Genomic DNA, 23,009 nt, shown 5'->3' on the forward strand with positions numbered 1-23,009 from the left:
AATTATATCATCCTGTACTGCCAGTAATAGTATTGATTTAATCATTACTGTAATCAAATTTGATGTCATGATCAGAACATTGCTGATTAAACTGATTTATGATAATGATAATAGAAGTTTTGCACGCAACATACATGTATATATCATCAGCTTAGAACTGGAAGGGCTCTATTGCAGTTTTGGGGAATATTGAGTTTTAATAGTATCATGTTGTAGAGCTCATCTCCTCTATATTATGATGTCAATTTAAGATAATTTTCATTTTCAGTAGAATATTAAACATCAGAATGACAAAGGCACTATATTACACTGTATTTGGAACAGTGCTTTTAAATCTATTGACTTTTGAATGAATAAACTTTTTTATTTTGTGAAAATTGATTGTTTCATTGTTATTCACGCAATCTTTGGAATGATATAGTGCCCTTCTGGTTATAAGCTGACAATTTGTCAAAATGAACATAAAAAAGAACTAAATTCAGATGACTACAGAAATAACAACACATTGATTTATCAGACAAATAAAACAAAACAACACATTAATTTATCAAACAAATAAAACAAAAAGTGAACTAATACAATACAATACAAAACAAAAACAAACAAAGGATAATTGTCTATAGTTTGTGATGATGGCACAATTTTTTCTTTATTCAAGATAATGAACACAGTGCATTTTGAAGCTGCTTATATATTTGGTCATAAAAAGATTTCATTGTGTAAATGGTCTTCAGTTTTGTGCTCAAAAAAATTGTAATTTTGTCATTATTGTCATCTGCATAATACACTAATTGCTATTCACTCCTGTACATTTGAATACACACACACACACACACACACACACACACACACACACACACACACACACACACACACACACATACCTCCATACATACACATGAAACACACACATGCTCTCAGCTCTAGGCATCCCTCAAGCACCTCAACAAATGTTTGAAATGCATTTTCTTCGTAGCAAGGAATTGAATTTCTTCATATGTGTTTATGTGTTTTACTCTTATACAACAAATTATGATTTTGTGATTGTATTTGCAGTACAGGTCTTGGACAGTTTTGTTATATTCATATGTATGCATGTCTTTTATGTACAATTGGGAGCAATTGAGCAATTTCATTGCTGAAGTCACAATTTCAGTAAACCATGAGTACAAAAGATAATTTTCATATCACCATTGGATAAATCATTAACAATTGTGCTGTCATGATCTATCATTGATGTTTTATTGTTGTTTGGTTACCTTTCATCTTTCTTCTGGTGCCCAGGGCAGCCCAGGGGGGCCACCTGGGTGTGGTCAACTTCCTCGTGGAGAGGGGGGCCGATGGACGCCCCAACCAGGACACCAAGATGTCCGCCCTCTACGCGGCCTGCCAGCACGGCCACCGTGACGTGGCCGAGACGCTGTTGAAGGTTAGTGGTTGTGTCCATGAGGTGAAGGGCAGCCCCAGAGGTCCGAATTCACGAAGGTGGTACAAATGAAACCATGGTTTGAACCATGGACAAAAACTATGGAGCACCAAGTGTCGCTCGGAATATTTCGTTACGAAATTGGTCATTTCGTCGACAAAATGACCGTTTTGTTAACGTAATTAACATTTCGTGGACGAAATGTTCATTTAGTTACAAAATGTCATTTCGTTACAAAATAATCATTAAATCGACGAAATGACTGAGTTCGTAACAAAATATTCCATGTGACACTTGGCGCTCCATGGTTTAAACCATGGTTTCATTTGTACCACCCTTGTGAATTCGGGCCAGAGTGTTCTAGGAAAGCCTTACATGTATGATTTCTAATGATATAGATATATAGCATAATTATACTTAAATTGGCAACATATTTCACCTACTGTTATAGGAAGCCTCATGATTTTTAGAGATATTGATAAAGATATATAGCATATACTTAAATTGGCAACATATTTCACCCACTGTTCTAGGAAGCCTCATTCAGTGATTTCTAATAATGTATATACATAGCACATACTTAAATTGGCAACATATTTCAGTGATTTTGATACCTGTTTTTCCCTCATCATATAGAAAAACATTTGCAAATTTTTGCCTTGATTTTGTACATATGGAGCACATCTAACCAGTTTTATCTATCTTTCTTTCTTCTGCCAGTGTAAGATATCTGAGTGGCCAATTTGATGAATGATCAAAGAAGATAACTTTTGCAGCAAATTTCTTCCAGGACTTGATGGGTTTACTCATTTAGAATAATGCAAATATTGGGAATTCTTGCTCATTTTCCTTTCTATATTGCTTGTATCTTCAGAATTAAGATGAAGGGTTGTGCTTGATCAGGTAAATTTTTACACTGCTGCCAGTCTGTCGATGATGTCACTTAATGGCGCTTCCCTGAACGAGTTCATGTCCTGACCGCACGCACTGTCAATCTTGACCTCGAGCAAATCCTTTGACCATTTGAGGCCCCCAGCAGCTCATCACCAGACCTTGAGCAAATCAGGGCTCCTCCCTCTCTGGTCTAGCTATGACGAACGTCCCTGCCCTTCCATTTTCACACCTCCACAAACGTTCTTCTCTATACTGTGTATTCTAAATAATCAGTACGTGTGTTAGTCATTGATTGACCCAGTTGAAACAGATGGGATCCGAGATTCCCGGCAATAATAGACAAAGATTCCCATGCACAGTAATGAAAGGTGTTTGAGATGTACAGAACAGTGTGCACACACGATGCCTATGATATATCTCACCATGGTTGTGTGGTCATGTGGGTGGAGACAAACTTTTAGGTTTTAATAATCATCAGTCTCTTTTGCATACTGTAGCCATGCCTTTTAGGGGTATGGTTTGTTTGTTAATTTGTTGTTGTTATTATTATCATAAATGAGGTTTGTTGATGTTGTTTTGTTCTTGATTTTGTTGAAATCAAGACCAGATATATGATTCTGTTGATAGTGATCACTTTGGTAGGAATTATTACATTATTTTATAATGATAACATTAAAGTTATTGAATTTCTGCAGTATGGTTCAGATGTTGCATTGGGTTAATGTATCACACAGTACCAGTAGGTTCATGCAATTATAGAGTGTGAGCAGATGAACAGTCCACTGGAATGTTACCCAAGGATGCAATAAAAATAAAAAATGGGGGGGGGGGGAGCAATTCTGCAGTAGACTGAGTGCCAAAATTTGATCATGACATCTTTGTAATAGCTGTGTCTCTGGACAAATTCTCCACCTTCGTCCACCCTCTGGCATTGCATTGGGTATTTTGACAAAGATCCAAGTCTTAGCTAGTCCTTGTAGGTCTACTGCATAGACTGGCTGACGGAAGGGCATACCGTAGGTCCACCCAAAAAATACAGTGGTATCCTCCGCAACGATATCTTGAAAATAGTGAATCAATCCAAATACAATTTTAGGTTATGAAACTATAACTCATTGCCCACATTTTACAGAAAACCCCATTTGATTTGCTTCAGTGGTCAAAGAGAAATGAGGAATTTTGTTGAGCATGTCAGAAAGTGCTAATAAACTGGGAAGAATCAGACTCATGACGTGCTTTACAACAATCCACATTTCTCTGTGACTGCTTAACCAAATTGAAAGGGGTTTTCTGCAAAATAGAGCTAAGATGTTATATTTCAAGACCCTGAAGTAGTATTTAGACGGTTTAATCATATTGGGTGTTATCAATGCGAAAAGTGGATTGTAATTTTTTTTTGGACATACTGCTGTACATGTGCTATCTTCACACTCATTTTGAGGGCATGCCAATGGAAGGGATTTTATCTGATGAGCCGTGCAAAAGTCTCATGACGAGACGAGAAATCAGTTTTGGAAGAGACCGGCCCCTTGAGCTAGCTGCGATAATGTAATAAATGCTGACTTTGTTATCGCAGGCATCAGGCAGTGTCTCTATGCGGCCGGGGGACTATAGGAACCGCTATTTTTGGCGGATGACAGGACCCATGACTACAAGTCAGGACTTTTAATTTAAAGCGTTCCCCAATTAGCTTTTCCAACGTTTAGTCACATTCTGCATGCCCTGCCAGTCGATGTCAGCACAATGTGTGACACAAAAAGAGGAATTTAGAAAGTACGCACTCATGCATACGTCCAAGCAGTATAATCAGAAAAAAAAACTATAATTAAAAAAAAAGCCATATTAAGGTAACCCATTGGACATCGCATCATGCTGTGGTGGTTATACTCAAGCCATCTCTTAATTTTTTTCACGTTTTGTGGAAAATCTCCCTTGCTCTGTCATATGTCATGACTGTGCTCTCAATGCAAATAGCTTTCTGGTTTAGGATAACATTCAACTTCCCCTCTGTGGAGCAGTCAGTTCTCCTGGGGGCCTCCTTTCCCACCCCATCAGACCCCGCACCCCATCCCATTCCCACCCTTCTCCCACCTGCTCCTTTGTCTCATATTTACCCCCCCCCCTTTCTTCTTGAATATAAAACTTTGTAGCAAGAGCTACACATTTGCCGGGTACAATGTTAAAAATTTGCAGAGATGTTGAGCAAAGTTGATAGTACAGCTTTCAGCACTCTCCCCCAACAAGGAAAGTACAGTCATGTACCATTGAACTTTCAGACGATCGATGCATAAGGACACAGCAGGACTTGCCACAAGTTAACAGTCATATGAATCTTAATACCAAAAGTATCCAAATTAGCAATAATGAACTATGGTGGTGCACTGAATCACTTCAAACAAAATTTGAAAACCTTCTTATTCTAGAATCCCTATATAAGTGCACTGGACTTGTACTGTCACTGCCTGGCAATTTGTAGATAATTTTATCCCATATGGCGACCAGGGATGACATCTCATTGCGCTTTGTATCCAGTGGAAAAGGCACTCTAAAGAATCAATTATTATCATTATCAGTATCATTATCATCATCATTATTATTATTGTTATTATTATTATTATTATTATTATCATATAGCAGCATGTTATATAGGAAGACATGCAGTATAACAACATCATTTCTTTCTGAGACTCACATCAGAGTTGATATTTGTAGTTCGTAGAATTTGTAGATTTGATACATTCATTTTATACCACACCTCATTTTCACACATGCTCTTCTGAGAACCAAATGTAGGATGCAAACTTGTGAAAGCAAAACTTTACAAACTCTCATGCTAGTGTCCCATTTACTCTCATGCTGTTATTGAAAGCATTTGAGCAAAACTTTTCCTAAGATCGGTTTAACAATGGAGCAATTTTCATTTTCGGGGTCAATATCAAAGGCACTTTGAAATGTGTGGTATTATATCGAAACTAAAGGTAGAAGTGAAGAGTCCCTCACTAAAGTGTAACTTAATAGGTCAATCATAATCTCATTCAATAAACCCTTTCTGTCCCAGGGACTTTTCAGAGTGAGTATGACAATGTGGGGTTTCTGAGTCAATCACACTTAAAGCACAAGAAGGGTTAAATACTAAAGTGAAAGCAAAATGTCATCCTACCTCTTCTAAACATCCTACATGTATACAAATTTAGTCAATGACCCCATAATCATGTAATTGTATACCTGCAATCACGTAATTATGGGAGTCATCAACCAAAATTGTATATCAGTATCACTTTATAACTGTGGTTAAATTATAATGAATTCCTGCTTATTCTTAACCCATTAAGGACGAGTCCCGAGTATACTCGGGCAGGTGTCTATGAGAAATGCGTGTTGTAGCAAAATCAAACCGTCCTCAACAGGTTAAATGCATCTTTAGTTGTTGATGTTTTGTTTTTTTTTTAGTTCCTTAGTAAAGTCAATATTTTCAGTCACACTACTTGTACTTGAGTGTTCGGTTCTGATATCATATCGTATACTACGCATACCAGTAGCTGATGACACAGCCCAGGAACATACGAAATGTTCTACCCGAAGATTTTAAAATAGTACATGGGTGACTATAAATGCCACAACTTCATCTGTGGACTTGTGACCTCCCCAAAATAGCAATTAGACCATGAATTTAGAACTCTCATATTCCATACAACTATACAGTCATCATTTGTCATGTTTATATCACATTGGTTTAGTCAAAGCACTAATAGAAGATGATGCATGTCTTTGATTGTTGTTCTTGTTTTTGTTTTTCCTGCAGTAGCCATAAGTGTACTTTATACCTACTTGATGCATACTTGTAGTGTACTTGCTTAATATACATGTGTAGTAGTGAATCTGGCCTAAATTTTTCCTTAAGACCATGTTTGGAAGAATACTGTATTTTGTATTAGCATTTTGTTGATAATATCATTATCAAAATCATATTCACAAAGAAATACTTAAGTACAAACACACACACATGTGCGCTTGATCATTATTATAAATTGTAAATGTGTATGCAAAGAAAAAATTTATACAGGTTCATACAAGCAAAAAGAGTTAAAAGCAAAGGCCTGCAGCCATGTACACGTAGAAGTCTTACAATAAATTGTTAACTGTGAATTACAATATTTTCATGGCATGAAATTTTCGCGAATTGGAGCCAATGGCCGTTTTCACGGCATGAAATTTTTGTGAGTTGCCTCTAACAGTCAATGCATCTATTAGTGTAGACAAGAACTCTTGCGTGCATTTAAATTTCGCGAATCTTTGCTCTCGCAAAATTAAAATGCACATGAACATTCCTCATTTTACAGTACCTTGATCACTTTGATCAGACTTAAATAATTCTGCTTCGATCATCACACAATATACATGAAAAACAATTTTGCAAAGAGAGAACATTACGTAAACAAACAAACACACACACTTTCAAACATCCTTGGAATTTAGAGAGCATTTTAAAAGAAAGTGCCAGGATGTGATTTAGTCTCAGCCCTGGACAATGACATTCTCCAAAGTGCATCCTGCATCGCTATTACTGGTGCTCTTATTACTTGTTTGGATTAAAAGCATACGATAACAACACTTCAGTTTAAAATTTCAAAAACAGTAAATTATGGTTTTCTTTAAAGTCATTGCGAGCAGTAAGTGCATAGCAGTGAAAGTTGCAGAAAAGTGGTTCAATATGGTGATCAATATCCTTATCCTACAAACTGTCTTCGACACAGAGTGGCACATCAGCATACAGAGTTATCAAGTCCTAAAACCGGTTGTGTAATGAAACAATATCATTCTGCACAATCCCATGTCATGGATCAGAAGATATTTCTGTCGCAAAGTCATCAAAATATCATCGTCCTTGGAATTAATATCAGAACTAACAAGTAAGCGTGACTTCAACTCTTGATATTTATTTGGTTCAAAAACATGGAACTTTAGACAATGATGTTTAGGTTTCCATGGTAACAGAGGAAATGGGTGGAAGTGTGACATGCTTTTGTTTCCCAGCTGGATAATACTATTCAATCTCTGAGACCAAGAGAGCACTATTGGACTAGTCTATTTTGTAGGAAGATTGCTAAAATTAGATGACAGACTGTCATTCCATTCATATAGTATTATCATTCTGCTTCTCAAAATAGTGTGAGTTATTTATGCTCAACCTTTAGATTTAGTAGAAAGTTTGTTTCGTCTGGCTTTTAAGCAATATTAAGAGTTTGAGAAATTTTTGAATGCCCTGCCCCCTCTGTCATGACCTGGTGTTTTGCTACCTGCACTAGATAATGAAATATTCTCAGGTATTCCTGCTGTTGTTGATGTTTTTGTGTGATTAGGTGGTGTTGGTGTTGTGGGGGAGGGGGGGGGTGGATATTTGATTTGTATCCCAAAAGCCTTAAGTAGGTCACAGTGTCTTCTACCAATGGTGTAGGATGATTTCCTGTAACACCATCCTGGCATTCTACTCCGCGCTAACTTGGCATCATGATACATGTATGATACTTCAGAGGGTAGTCTTATATAGGTGTATTCTACTGGACATTCTAGTCACAATTCTTCCCAAATTGGCAGATCGACCAAGCCACTCAGTCAGCCACACTGTCAGGACATAGTCAATCTCACATATTCAAAGTATGCATGAATTAATGTGTTGCTTGGATAGGTTGCTCCCTGCTGGTAGTGCTCCAAACAGGGCATCTCAGATAAGAGTAAGTGTCCGAGATGTTTTGTGATTTTGCTTTGAAGATCAAAATGTTCCTGCGAGAAGTGCGTCCATTTCACCCCTTTCCTTAATTATGCATCTCAGATACGAGTAAGTGTACAATTCTGTGAAATAAATCAAATGTAAGCCAGTACCACCTCTGATCCATTTTGGCTGTATTCATTTTCCTGTGTACTTACCTGTTCTTGGCTTTTGTCTCCCCCCCCCCCCACCCCCCACACACACTTTCCGACTTGCCCGTATTTTCTGCAGCGGTTTCCCAGCATGGCCAGCGAGCAGACACAAGACATGGAGCTACCCCTCCACGCCGCAGCTAAGGAAGGCCATGCCAGCCTTGTCAAGCTGCTCCTCGAGTTTGACTACAAGACGGCGGTCGAGGAATCGGTGAGTGCATCGAAAATTCATCGATCATCCCTCTCTTCGAGTCATGTTAATTTTGTACCACGGAAGTTGCTTTCAACCTCTTCTCAAGAACACATATCACACACTGTGTTTTACTCAGCATATCAGTGAATTTTCCAAACATTTGATCGTCTAGGTGACCAATAGTGTATTCAGAATGATAACTATCTTTTTTTTCGGGGGGGGGGGGGGAGGGGTAGATGGATCAGTTTAAGAGTTCTAGACTCGGTTTATCTGTTCAAATCAAGCATGCTTGAAATCTAGTTTGCATATTATGCATTTAGTAATCACTGTGTTGGACAACACTTGGGTAAGCTGTCTGGTTGTTATGGAGCAACCCTTATAAGAGCATGCAGTTGTTGCATAAAAGTTTAAAAGGCAGAGAGAAAGTGCCAAATATTGTATTTTCCCATTGCTATAAAGAGAAAAGATTAAATTGATGGCAAAGGGTGTCAAGTGTCATGTTTGTAGCAAAGATGCATTGGTTTTAATTTTGCAATGAGTGAATCAGAACTTGCAACAGTCTAGTGATATGCCCATGGAAAAACTGAGTAACTTGATGGTTACTCATATGGTTTACTACAAAATATTATGCCTGCCAAATATGTGGCTTGCACAGTGTAGTTGTTACAAAAGAGGTGTTGTATCAGGGGTGCACATGTCATATGTTTATGAAAGGCATTAATTTTCCAAGTTTCTAGTTGAATTCCCCTCCCCATTAAAAAGTTATTATAGTGGTAATGTGTTTGTAAGCAACCCTGCCACTCTTCAAGAGTATAAGGCCTACTGTCTTTACGTATCGTCAAATCTTTGTGAAATTAAAAATAAACACTGTTACGCTGCATTATATACCAATGGATGTAACTTGCTATTCATTGTATTTCAGAGTATCTGCGAGACTGACCTGGGCACGTCAAGCATAACATTCAAATCCTACAAGGGCAACCTGCCATTCTACATCAACCAGAGGAATATCAATGGACAGACTGCTCTGTACTTGGCTTGTACAGCTGGCCATGCTGAGGTGGTGAGAATCCTGCTTGAGTATCAGCCGTCTGGTGCAGCGAGGCATTCCTACGCCACACTCAAGAAGAAGTCCTACGTCGACGTGGACTGCTACACCGTGCTGGGCCAGACCCCGCTCCACAGCGCGGTCATGAAAGGGGACGCGGAGATCGTTGCACTACTGCTACGTTACGGGGCGGACGTAAACCTGCCCATCAAGTCCATACAGTGCCTCTTCGACTCGGACCAGGCGAGGGACTCGCGGAAGGTCACAGAGAAAATGTACTTTGCGGAAGAGGACTCCTCCCTGCTCTACGAGGCTTGCAGTGCAGCTGAGCACAACATTGACATTATCAACATGCTGCTCAGGCAAGGAGCGAGAGATGTGGATGACAAAGCTTTGATGGCAGCGACGTTAGCTGTTCACAACGACATAAAGACTAGCATCCTTGCACACACCGGAGTGCATCCGGATCCAGATTTCCTTATAGGAGAAAAACCCTTGAGCAAGTTCAAATCTTACTTTTTAGAGTGTTCACAGAACAGCAGTGTGGATCTTGATGATTCAGTTGCGAGGTCGGGGAGAGGGTCGCGAGATACGCCAACGATGCAGCGGTCAAAGTGTTCCAGGGAGGATTCCAAGAGAGGGGAGCATCGGAAAGGTGGGACCCCTGATCGGCGGAAAACGGTGGCGAGCATTAAACGCACTGTCAGTTCACACGGTACTTTTGACACAGCAGTCACCATCGACTGGCACGACCACAACCTGACAGACGTGAACGTGGAATGGCTTGTGGAAGCCGGTTTCCGGCACAATCCCGCCCTCAGACATTACCCGACACCGGAGACAGGTATTCACGATGTGGTGGGTACTATCACGAGGATAGACATATCGGACAACAGTCTCAGTAAGCTGCCACTCATCGTGTTTCAACTTCCTTCTCTACAGCAGCTCAATGCCAGCAAGAATAAGATCAGCAGACTTCCGGATGGAACTGTTTCGCACGACACCACGACTGGTGACTGTGAGATTGACCCCGTGGAATGTGAGTCAAAAGATCGATGGAATGCTCCCCTACTGAAACGGGTCTACTTGGAGCACAATCGCATCGCTTCCGTTCCTCCGGACCTTTTCCTTCTGTCCAGTCTGGAACAACTGTGCCTTCAGAACAACAGACTGACTTCCATGCCATTTGAAATGTGGATGGCTCCAAAACTGAGGACGCTAAACTTAAGCAAGAATGAAATTGAAGAGTTGCCAAGTTTTCAGACAGATCCAACAGGCACGCTCAACATCAGTTGCCATGGTGATCCACACATGGTTGATGATGCCTCTGGTGGAGTCAACAAGCGGACTAGCCTTGTGTCTCTGCCAGCATCCCTCCATCCAGAGCTGAAGCACGACTCATCTGGAGGCAAGGGAATCAAGTCGCGCAGTAGTCCTACATTGGATGAAACTGGCCTGGAGAGTCAGCCCTCACCCATCAGGAGCATGAAGCGGCAGCCTTCATCTGGGACAATGTCATCGCCAGAGTCAGAGGGTGCCGAGTCGGGATCACACACACCCCAGCGAAGGTACTCTTTTATCAACATGAAGCGGCATCGGCTCTGCAGCATGGGCACCTACGACGTGGCACACGAAGAAGAGGAAAACCTCAACGCTGATGAGCTCAGTTCACTTGAAGTACTTGATCTGTCCCACAACAGACTCCAGAGGATCCCCTCCGGATTACCTTGTCTTACCCCAAAGCTCAACAAGTTGCTCCTCTCGCACAACAAAATAACTGATTTCTGTGCAATTAGCAAGCTACCCGCAGGCCTCACGGATCTGGAGCTTGCCTTCAATCGGATCAAACAGATCTCCATGGTAGCACCTCGTACCTCGCTGCGAGGCAAAAACACATCGTCCAGGATCATTCGGGCCACTTCCACAGTGGAGAATCCCCAATCCAATGCCAACGAGTCCTGCTACAGTCCAAAGTCCTCATGCCACCATGGACACTATGCCCCTCTCGTGTCCCCAACGGGGTCAAGGCGGAGGAGCCGAGAGTCTGTGATGATTCCGGGTCTGTCGGTGTCTGCCACCAGCCTCCTGCAGGTCTGCAAGCACCGCCGGCACCGGGTTCTCGCCAACCTCAGGACCCTGGATCTGGCCAACAACCAGCTGACACGGATGGAGCTCATCTCCAGGACGGTCCTGGACATGCCCAGGAGTGGAACGGACGATGACGACAGCGACGACCCGACGGTGGTGGCAATACACGGGAAGGACAACACTGATGATCCAGATGTGAGTTCTGTATGTATGCTGTTTCATTGTTTGTTCTGCATGCACCTCTGAAAAGTAGTCTCCACTTGATATATATATATATCCACTGTGACCTGCTTCACAAAACTAACTAAACAACAGATGATTTATGCACTGACATACAACTGTAGCAATGCACCTGACTCACTGCATAACCCATCAATCATTTTTTCTTTATGTTGAAAGCTTCCCCCCCAATTATGGTCAGCAAGTTACAGTGTTTTGAAACTGAATTGGCCTATAGGAAACACCAAATTCTGATAATTAGCCAAGGTGAATAAATAGAATGCATATTCTCATATCTGCTTGGAAATCATCCCATGCTCCACCTATTTTGTGATGCAGGACCACATACACAATGTATGTACCTGTATTCACTTTTGCACTCACCATCTCTTTAGCTGCATGGCTTCCATATCTCATAATTTTACCGCAAGTTTTTAATTTCTTTCAGTAGCTCAATTAAGAGCCTATCCAGCATTCCATTTTGATTATTTTTTTTTCCCTAGCATCATGATTTCGCATTCATTTATACAGTATAGAACTTTACATATAGATCCAGATGAAAATTAGTTCAGTTTTGTGGGAAGATGCAACCCAACACTTATTTGTTCACTTTGCTGCAGTTATTAATTTTGTAAACATGAACAGTTTCACAAAGTGAACTTTCTCTGGAGATTTTGTGTTCATCTGAACTGTCACAAAAATAACGACGCATGTACATTCTTTGTAATGGACTTGTTGAAGTTTACACATAATACATTTCATACTGTTGATTTCAACACCATGACAGCATGCATCCTAAAAAAAGAACTTAATATTTTCACATTCAAAACATATTTGGACTTTGAAATCCGGACATTAATCAGCTGATGTATTCAACTTTCATTTTTGTACAAGTATCTTATCTCTTCTTTCTTTTTCTCCTGGAAGATCACCTGATTTTGCTCTTTTCTAAAGTTTCATGTTTGGGAATGTATCAGGGTAACATGCAGGAGGGTCACACATTTTTTTTTTTTTTTTGTGGTCTAAATGTTAATTTTGTCAGGTAAAGGAAACCAGGAAATATTTGTTTGCATTACATCCTGGCAATATACACTATAGTTGGTGTAGCAGCAAAGAAGGAAAGCAGTACATTATTGCTCTTTCATTTTTTCTTTTCTTTGGCATTATGTGCTTCATTATAAACAATCATACATTGTAAATGCTGTTCAGCCGTATTTGCAAATGAAAAGAACTGAGAAAAATAAGTAAATTGGTCATTGCGTATTAACATGTTCATGCATTATTGTTTTGTTGGGAAAGTGTGTGGATGTGAATGTAACATTAAGCTAGTTTCTAGTTAGCTTCTAGTTTTATATAACTGGACTTTTCTGAGAGAAAGTGAATTATATGTAATATGTTTATTGAAGAGGTATAACTTAATGATTACAATGTGTACAATATGTGTTAATGAGAAGGGATTGTATAATTGTGTCTAAATGTGCAGTTGTGTTTTTATGTCTCGTCTGAAGTGCAATTATTTTTTTAAAAAATGTCAATTATATGTTTTTCTGCTAATCAAGATACCAGTGGATGCCTGGAAGCTGTACACCAATACCTCAGTAACAGACACAGAGGGCACCCTACTCTTTCCCAGTCTCAATGTCCTGATGCTATCTAACAACCGGCTGAGTGAGATCACAGCCGACATCCAGTACATGACCAAACTCAGCAGCTTCAAGGTCAGTCAGAAGAACTTTGCATGAACGGCACCAAAAGAAAATGAATGAATGGATAAATAATTGGAAGAAAATACGTCATCAGGATGCAAAATTTGCTATAAAGTCACCTTGTTGATTTCTGAGGAAAAAGAATCGAGCATTGGCACTTTTCATAGTTCTTTTTATTTATCCCCCTACCTGGAAGCATTAATTTTTGTCCCTTTTCTTTGCTGGGCAGTGACAGGCATCTGCAAGGGCGCCCTCTATACCACAGTTAAAAATTGAGCAGTGGTTATGGTGACTAACAACCATTGCTTGTGATTGTGATTTGGCTTTTACCTCCATTCTCACATCCATGCATTGACATCAAAATGTAATTGCTGTTCTCAAAGGAATAATTTCAGAGGAGTTTCACATGAGTCAAGAAAAGAAGGGCCTATTTCTATAGCAAAATTCAGTGTAAAAACATGAGAAGTAAAAGTTGTAAGTTCATAGACTTTCAAAGCTGTATTCATTACGTATCTTGCGATTATCGCAGGTCGACGGTAATACGCACATCACCAACTTGCCCCCAGAGATGGGACGACTCAAGTGCCTCTATGACTTCAATGCAGATGGCTGCTTACTCGTGGAGCCACTGGGCTCGATGGTCAAGACGTCACTGGTCAAGGATGTTCTTGGCTACCTGCGGTCAATCCTTGATGAGTTAGTGACATTTATATCTACTTCTATACTATATTTACTCTCATGTCTATACATTGTACATGTTGTAATCCCGCATAAAATGAAATGATTTTGTGTTAGACATGCTGTGTGTCATGATATATCATATCAATGAATAAATTATGATAGATTAGTAGATAGAGAAAGAGAGAAAGAAGTGATGCTAATGGAATAGTTCCAGCCACATTCCTTTGTTTCATTTGATCTAATTTTAATTTGATGCTGCAGTTGCTGTTGATACGTATTTTGTCGTGAGTTGCTGATTATAATCATTTGGACTCATCTGTGTGTTATGTTAACCCGTTGATGACAGACTGATTTTGCTACTATGCGCATTTCTCATAGACACCTGCCCGAGTATACTCATGACTCGCCCTCAACAGGTTAACTTTATACTTATTTTGTCTTTCTTGTGTATTTTTTTTCACTCTATCTTTCTTTTAATCTTTCTTTCTTTTTTATTTTTTTTTTTCATTTTCTTCTTTCTTCATCACAGTGCCAAGCCTTACACCAGGATGAAGCTCATGTTTGTGGGGAAGGCTGGCATTGGCAAGACCACATTGTTGAATGAGTTGAGGCGAGATGGGATGGGGGCATATCTCGCCCAATCTCTTGGGGTAAGGTAGTTCTATAAAATTGAATATCATGCTTGATATTCATCACATTGTGATTTTCAACTGTTTTCTTCCTCTCTGTCATCTTCTTTGATCGTTTTTACAAAATAAAAGAGTAAAATGTGATCAAAAGTCCAGACTATTTCATAGATTTGTGGTAATGGTTCTTTCTTGTACCATCAATGGGGTTCTCGATCGCGAATTCAAACAGTTTCCAAATTGTCATACACTGTATGTCCCTATTCTCTAAATATTGTCTGGAGAAATTAATGGCTTACTCATAATTATAATGATAATTAATAGTGCTCACATAGCACATAACACATAGTGCATGTGTCCCTATGCATAAAAAAAGTGGAAAGATTATACAAAGACATACAGTTTCAATTACTGTACGAGCTGAAATTTTCGCGTACAGATATTTTCGCGAATCGCTACTTTCGCGGTTGCGAGGGTCTAACTGTACTTAGTTATTCACGCATTGTTATTTTCGCGTGTTGTTATTTTCGCGGTTCACAGGCGATTCGCGAAATTCGCGAAAATAAAACCACCGCGAAAATTTCAGCTCGTACAGTACATTCTTTTCTAACCGTGATGGAATGATTTGTCTCATTTTGATAGTGATTTTTCGAATCTTGTGTCTGCAGACATTTGCAGAGCGGCAAGGCAACATCCACATCGGGGGCAAGACCCTGAAGGGTACGCATCTGTCCACGGTCGGGGTGGACGTCTGTGAGTGGACATACGGCAAGAGGAAGGGCAAGCACGGCAAGGTCACTTTCAGCACGTGGGACTTTGGTGGACAGGTAGGCTTTGATAGGACAAGGCTGGCCGTCATGTAGTAGCCATTATCTTGCCTTTGGCCCCCTTGTTATGCAATTCAAAATGATATGATGCAATCTCTGGTTAGTATGCTCTTTCCATATGGCTCAGGGTGCTTACAAAATTACAGAAATGGAAAATAGATTTATAAACACAATGCAGAAAATTAGTGAAAAAGTTTTAAAGCAAGCTTCAAGCTTTCATTTGGACATCTTACAGTAGGTTCATGTTCTTCAACAAACAGGTGAATAAAAAAAACAACAAAGACAAACCTGCATACAATTGTATGTGAATGCACCATCAAGTACATGTTAAGTACAGTGCAGCAGACAATCTTACTAGATTGATAGCCTTTTCCAATGATGTTGACTTATAGCACATACCAGAACATGTTATTGCCTCTTATCACATAAATGAGAAAGGAAATAGATTACTGAATGGTGTGTGTGTGTGTGTGTGTGTGTGTGTGTGCACATATACTTTATATTGCAGTGGTACCACAGTGAAAATTTGATCATTTTTGCCAAAAGAAAATGCTTTCTACTTTTATTTCCTTTTTGTTTCCAGCAAGAGTTCTACGCCACACACCAGTACTTTCTAACCAAGCGATCCCTCTACCTGGTCGTCTTCAAGATCACCGACGGGTCAAAGGTCATCAATGAGCTGCAGCAGTGGCTTGTGAACATCCAGGTGGGTGTTTTGTCCGCAAGGTTGGCCATCCTGTCCTCAAGGGTCTTAGTCATGTTCTAAGAGAATTTATAACTCTCAATGGTAGATTTCACTGTGTAGATATTCTTTGGAAAAAGGAGGAGGTGAATAACATCATCCTGTAACATCATCCTATGACTCAACTCTTTTAACCCATTGAGGACAGTTTGATTTTACACCAACATGCATTTCCCATAGACACCTGCCCGAGTATATTAGGGACTAGTCTCCAAGGGGTTAGTTGTGACAAAATAGAACAATGGATCCCTAAGATGAGTGTCTACAATATCAGTCAATGTATGAAAGTTATCACATGTGTCACTGTAGAAAGAATAGTACAAGGTCTTGAATTGGATGAATATTTTCCCTTCTGTCCAACAGGCGAGGGCGCCAAACTCTCCAGTCATCATTGTCGGCACCCATTATGACATCATCATGCGGGACAAGCGCTTCTCCAAGGAGTATTGGCCAGACCTGAAGCGCACCATCTTCGACCGCTTCATCAACATCGCCCACCCGCAGGACGCAGGGCTCCCCCACGTGATCGCGTGCGTGGAGGTCAGCTGCGCGGCGGGCTCCAAGTCATACAACGTCAACACGCTGCGAGATCTTGTCTATGACACCGCTTACACACTCACAGGTGAATCTGCAGTATTTTCAATGAAATCACTGAATTGCCTGCAAAGTCCAAGATGTGTAGCCTATGAAAGAAAATCCCTGTTGGCTGCATACATTGCTTCTTATTTTAGCAACAACAGCTGCATCTTTCAGCTTAAAATCCTCAGTAGCTTAGAAGAGAAAAGGATCTCATTTTTTGTAAGAGTAGATTTTGCCTACTCCATCTTTGTATCTCAAATCAGTGCCCACGATGTAAGTTTCTCTGTAGGATAAGAATATGTCATTGTTTTGATTATATCCAAACCAGTATCCAGTGCATATTTGCTTTAACCTGTTGAAGACAAGTCCCGAGTACTACATGTAGTATACTCGAGCAGGCATCTATGGGAAATGCTTGTTGTAGCAATGTCAGCCCATCCTCAATGGGTTAACTTATGATATCAATGCACATTGAACCAGCCATGAAAAGTAGAAGCCTCTGTATACACCTGTGACCAAAAATGAATGGACAAAAAAAAAATTGCAGAATCTGTCAAACATGCAGCCATACGCACCCGATTTCATTCAGGATCTAATGGGCAACCATGACTATCTCTGTGTCGTCCCAAACAATCCAGAGGGTCGAGAGAGGGAGCCCTTGCTGATGCAGCGCGTGCCGACGTCCTACCTGGCCCTGGAGAAGGCGGTGATGCAGATTGCGAGGGACATGAGAGTGGCGAAGCGGGAACCCGTGCTGCATGCCACGGAGTACAAGTAAGTCAGACAATCCAACACGGCATCACAAAATTCTTGCTATCGCCAATGACGTAAAAAGTACCCGGATGTTGATGTAAGCGTCATTTACGGTGCATTATGGGATAGTCCAGTTACGTAGCAAAGTCACTTTCGTTCGTACGCGTGTGATACGTGACTAATGCTATTTACACACACAACCGACTGTATTCTACGTGTACTTACTGTTTTCTCGACTTGAATTTCAGCTTTAATATGACTTGAAATTTCTCCATTCTTAAGAAATTGCTGTTAATACGACTATGGGTTGTTACTGCAAAGGTGGCGTGTGTTGTTCGCACAACAATAAATGAACAAATTCTACAGAAATAGGTCCCTTACTGGCATGCGAGACGTGACGTGGCTGCGTGGGTGAAGTTTGCGGGTGACTCCACAGCGCAGTACGTGCGTGCGCGACTTACTAGTAGTAGTACTTGCTTGGAAGAAATTGCTTCGGAGACGGGGTAAGTTCGAGATCACAGTTCGTTCCCGATTGTGTTCGCGACGCTTCGACAGAGAACAAATAGAAAAAGATGGGCATTCCATGACGATATCCAGGTGGGTGAATATTTTCCAGCATATTTTCAGTGTATATAGAAATGACTGATCAGTGATGTGCACATCGATCGCATGATCAAGCAGTACGATGTACCGGTATGTGTTAGTTTAACTTGTATGCGTGGGGTGGTGCATGCTAATACAAGGCCGGCCGGCATAGGGCAATCGAGTGTACGAGTATGACAGGCCTGGCCACTGGCTGGCTCGGGTACAGCCGCCTACTGTACTAGTATCCGTGGTCGACGCGGTGCTATAGGTAAGGTACACGTACGCGCACGCTAGCGCTGTGCAAAATATGCCCTGCGCCAGAAGTGCCCCAGCCCAGGAAGTGCACAAAATCTTGACGAAAAAGCCACATCCGGGTACTTTTTACGTCATTGGCGATAGCGAGAATTAGCACACATGTGACAGTTGCATGCGAAGATTGTATAAATATCTATTCTGGAATATGATGCAGGCTAGTGCTTTTTATACAAAAGGATATATGTACATATCTGTCTGTCAAACAGTGCAGACATTAAACTGACATTTCTGTGATCGTAAGAGAAGCGACATCATTTTAATTGCTGGAGGTATAGTTGCTAGTAAGTTTTGATGTAGGGCCTATAACTAAATGTTGATCAAAAAGCATCGTTTATGGCAAGTTATTAAAACAAATTAGTGCCTGGGTACGTTCAAGTGCAAAAGGATTTAGTGATGCAATTGCATGGAAGCATCTTTCTAAAGGAGGAGATGACATATCTCAATTAATCTCACCCCATCATTTTTTTTTTCTGGTAGAGCCGAGGTGATGCGGATGATGGTGGAGCAGTCCCAGATATCTTTCCACGACAAGGAGGAGTTGTTACAGGCAACCAGGTTCCTGCACAATAATGGTGAGCAAGGCATCGGAGCAAAGAAATGCTGGGGAGAATCTACATGCTTTGTAACATGACTATGTAGAAGATACTTAGTTTCTGTTTTTGTCCAATCAGCAATTTGTTATGCATCATACTAGCTCCACTTGTTATCTATCAGTGCCGATAGTTACCTGGAATATTCAAGCTGAAATGTGTAAATTATTTAATAGTAATAATGATAATTTCTACAGAAATTTCTACTTGCTTGTAGCTTTCAGTAAATATCGATTTCTAAGAAGTTCCTCCTAGGTATGTCCATTCATGTAAGTTGAAGTGAGAATTTCTCAAGAGATTATGTATCTGCCTCTCGTATTTGCATTGTCAGATTTCTCGCGCTATGGAGCAGCAGTGTGTGTATTTTCACTAGGACTACCGGTATCAGCATTTACCTGCTCTTATTGTCAGATATGAACCCTAACCCTCGATGATTTCATTACATACTTTTCTTCTTTGATAGTATGCGGAATCCTAATGCTACAGTGATCACTGAATTTGTAGTCATACAGTGGACTCCCATTGTAACAAAGTCCTCAGGACCAGCAGTTTTCTTTTGTTATAACTAAACAAATAAACAAGAAAAAGATATAGGCAATAATTTTGTGACCTGGATTTTTACTTCGTTGTAACCAGAATTTTATTATAACCGTGTTTGTTATAACGTGAGTGCACTGTATTTGCAATGAACTTGGGAATGAACTAACGATTGTAAGACAGTTTTGGTTGATAACTGTATTTGTGACCCGCTACAACGGTTTCAGGCAAAAGTCGCAAGAGCAAATTCCCTCCTAGGCAGGGTACAAAGATTTTGACCGTTATCTTTGTCGATTTAGGTTTTTTGCAGAAATCGAATCTTTGATATATTTTCTACATCTACACTAAATTTCATAGCATAACACTAAGTTTTTCCTATCGAAAATGGAGTTTTAAGCACCCTATGTTGGATCGCACTCGTCAGTTTCGAGCTTCTTTCGAACGCCGCGCCAATATCCCCAGTATTGCTACGGTGCAGGGTCTCGCATGCGATTGGCTGGTGCGTCGCATACATTTACATAATGCGGCTTTCGGAGACAACAGTTGCAGCGTTTGGGAAATGCTTTGTCCACGCGTGCATGATTACATGCTCCATTGTTCTTGCTATAGTGGTTGATATACACTCGCTCTGTAGTGCGTGCTCTTCGTTTGGCTTTCTATCCAAACTATTCTACCGCAATGTTGGACAACGGAAGTGAAGCAAAAATCATGTAGCATGACATAATCGTGTGAAACAAAAGCTAAATATTCTCAAATTTGTCTACTTGTACATGTAGTAAAAATGATGACAGCAGACTGACTCAATAGAAGGTAGATGAGAGGAAAGGAGCGGTCACATGTGACCAATTATATTCAAATACTACACGTCAAGATCGCACCAAACTAACGAGTCGTGTTTGTTTGTTTGTTTGTTTGTTTGTTTTTTTGTTTTAATTCAATTAGCACCACCGAACAAAGCAACATAACTATGCATGTCTTGTAAAAGCAAAAGAAACAAGAAGCGTGACCTTTGCTAGCACTAGCAATTTTCTGCCTTCAAAAGGGTCGCCAATGATGACACATCAACCACAATGAAAACGCGATTTGTAAATGTGTGGATTCGCCACTACTCCTGTTACATGCACGTTACATGACGTGTGGATGCCATTGCGTAATGCGTGCACCATACACATGTACAGTACATGTACACCATATGTGCAATTATCGTATTCGCCATCTTGAAAGACGAACTGGTAAACAAACCCGAGCGAAACGCATTGTTTTTCGGCTCCATACGCTGAGCTCCGAGGAAGGTGCCCGGGAAATTTGACTCTCTCAGTGAGCCAATCAGAAGGCGATGTGGTTGCTAGAGGCGGAGCTTAACATCGATGGGCACCATCGTATGGATGGGTGATTCTCCCCTCGCATCGCCGCTCGGACATTGTCTTTGAGAAAGAGGTGAATCTTCAAAGCCTCTTTTCTCGCAATTTTGTCAGGCTAACAACTTAAAAAGTGCATTTTATTTCTCTTTCTATGCCCACTTATGGTGCCGAAGAATACAAGTGTTTGATATCAATGTAAAGCTTAGGAAATGGGCAATGTGATTCAGTGAAAAAATGAATTTTCAAAATTCCCGACTTTTGCCTGAAACCGTTATCGCCGGTCACATTTTTCTGTTGTGTTATCTCTTGTCATGCCAGGCATCTTGCTACACTACGAAGACTCCATGCTGAACGATTACTTCTTTCTAGACCCCCAGTGGCTGTGTGACACACTGGCCAAGGTGGTCACGATCCCTGAAATTAATCCAGATGTCAAGAAAGGTATGATTAAGAAGCCACCTTGCTAGATTTGCAGAGACTCCAACTCTTCTGCTTTTGATGGGAGATCTCCCGCCGAAAGCCCATTCTTGCAAAATCTCCCGCTTGAGATTTAATGTCTCCCGCCGTGCCTCTGTGTCTCCCGCTTGAAATGATCTCTTACTTACTAATAGTGTCATCGTATGTTGAAAAATAAGAATAAGATAACTCGAGAGAGCATCAAGAACCCTAGAGTTTCCAGGGCCCTTAAGTGGGCCTTGGATCCCAGCCGCAAGGAACTTTGCACTTCACGCTCGTGATGTGCGCTTTGTGCACATCAAGTTGGAGTCTCCAGTTTGCTAGGGGTTTCACATGGGAGAATTTCCAGATCAAAAGGTGCTTGGGGTTGGAGTCTCTGGATCTACAAATTGTCATTTGAAGAGTTTGAACACAAAATGGTCTAAGTGCCATTTTAAGAAAAAAAAGATTGAAGTAAGTCCATCATCAGTTAGAGCAAACTAAAACTTCTCCTGCAATGCCACTCTTGTAGAATAAAAGGGAATATTCTTGAAGCTATAATTAAAAATATCCCATATTTTCCTCTGATTTTCTCTGTTTTATTAGCAGCTTTATTCACCAATATCTTACACAAGGAACAGATGATTAAATTTCAGTAGTCATCATCCCATCTGGGAATTTTTATGAATTTTTGAAGGATATTTTTGATAGTTTGGCAAATACAAAATGTAGGGTCAGTGAACTTGAGAGTTCAAGCTGCACATATTTGAGGTTTGCATATGCGATGTGCACTAAAGTGCATGCTCTACTCTGGCAAGGTGCCGCGGCTGCGGAGTTGGAAGCTGATGACGTAAACAACAAGGCTTCTATATCTGGTAAATTTGGCGATTTTCAGCATGCGTGTATGGATGGAAATTAGCTGCTTGGCGGAGGTCTGCACTGTCTGTGTGCTTTTCTAGTTTTACATTTGTTCCTTCCTTGTTGATGAAGGAGTGATGTTGGTCCGCGACCTCCACCGGAAGTTTGAGGACTCCAGCGTGAAGGAGTTCATCATCAGCCTGCTGAACAAATTTGAGGTGGCGGTGACCTATGACTCCAAACACCTCCTGATCCCATCTCGCCTCCCCCAGGAGGGGTTGGATACCACTGTTATACCGGTCTTCAGGAGCCGCAGTGACTCCACCAGGGTGAGCAGACCTCCACAAGTTTGTAAACTTTGGTTCTGCTCTTGATTACACTTTGATACTCTTGTCTGGTGTCTTTTCAGCCCACATTAAAGTACATAACGACAAAATATCAGGCTGCCCATGAATACATCAATATTTTCATTAAATTCAACGTTTTACATCTATGGTATAATGTTGCATTTCTTTATCTGAAAAAAAGTTTTGGAGTTTCATGAGCTTTGTTGCATTTGTTGACCATACAGTATGACACTGATGCAAGGTTGATGTTACCGTGGTTAGGTTATTTATGACTGGTCAT

The 23,009-nt window shown here is 40.6% G+C and overlaps 1 protein-coding gene across 1 annotated transcript in view; it reads left to right on the top strand.

Moving 5' to 3' along the window:
* LOC139731041 (leucine-rich repeat serine/threonine-protein kinase 1-like) overlaps positions 1-23,009 on the top strand; it is a 100,363-nt gene that overhangs the window by 62,058 nt on the left and 15,296 nt on the right. The window contains exons 4-16 of the mRNA XM_071641925.1: positions 1,285-1,429; positions 8,319-8,450; positions 9,355-11,763; positions 13,347-13,505; positions 14,023-14,189; positions 14,704-14,824; positions 15,469-15,627; positions 16,211-16,333; positions 16,733-16,991; positions 17,587-17,722; positions 19,079-19,173; positions 21,408-21,530; positions 22,515-22,711. Of these exons, the coding sequence (XP_071498026.1) occupies positions 1,285-1,429; positions 8,319-8,450; positions 9,355-11,763; positions 13,347-13,505; positions 14,023-14,189; positions 14,704-14,824; positions 15,469-15,627; positions 16,211-16,333; positions 16,733-16,991; positions 17,587-17,722; positions 19,079-19,173; positions 21,408-21,530; positions 22,515-22,711 (4,225 nt within the window). The remainder of the gene's footprint in view (positions 1-1,284; positions 1,430-8,318; positions 8,451-9,354; positions 11,764-13,346; positions 13,506-14,022; positions 14,190-14,703; positions 14,825-15,468; positions 15,628-16,210; positions 16,334-16,732; positions 16,992-17,586; positions 17,723-19,078; positions 19,174-21,407; positions 21,531-22,514; positions 22,712-23,009) is intronic.

This window comes from Diadema antillarum, unplaced genomic scaffold (genome assembly GCF_040938485.1).
Source record: "Diadema antillarum isolate AM-2024a unplaced genomic scaffold, OU_Dant_1.0 scf00000022, whole genome shotgun sequence".
Classification (NCBI taxonomy): domain Eukaryota; kingdom Metazoa; phylum Echinodermata; class Echinoidea; order Diadematoida; family Diadematidae; genus Diadema; species Diadema antillarum.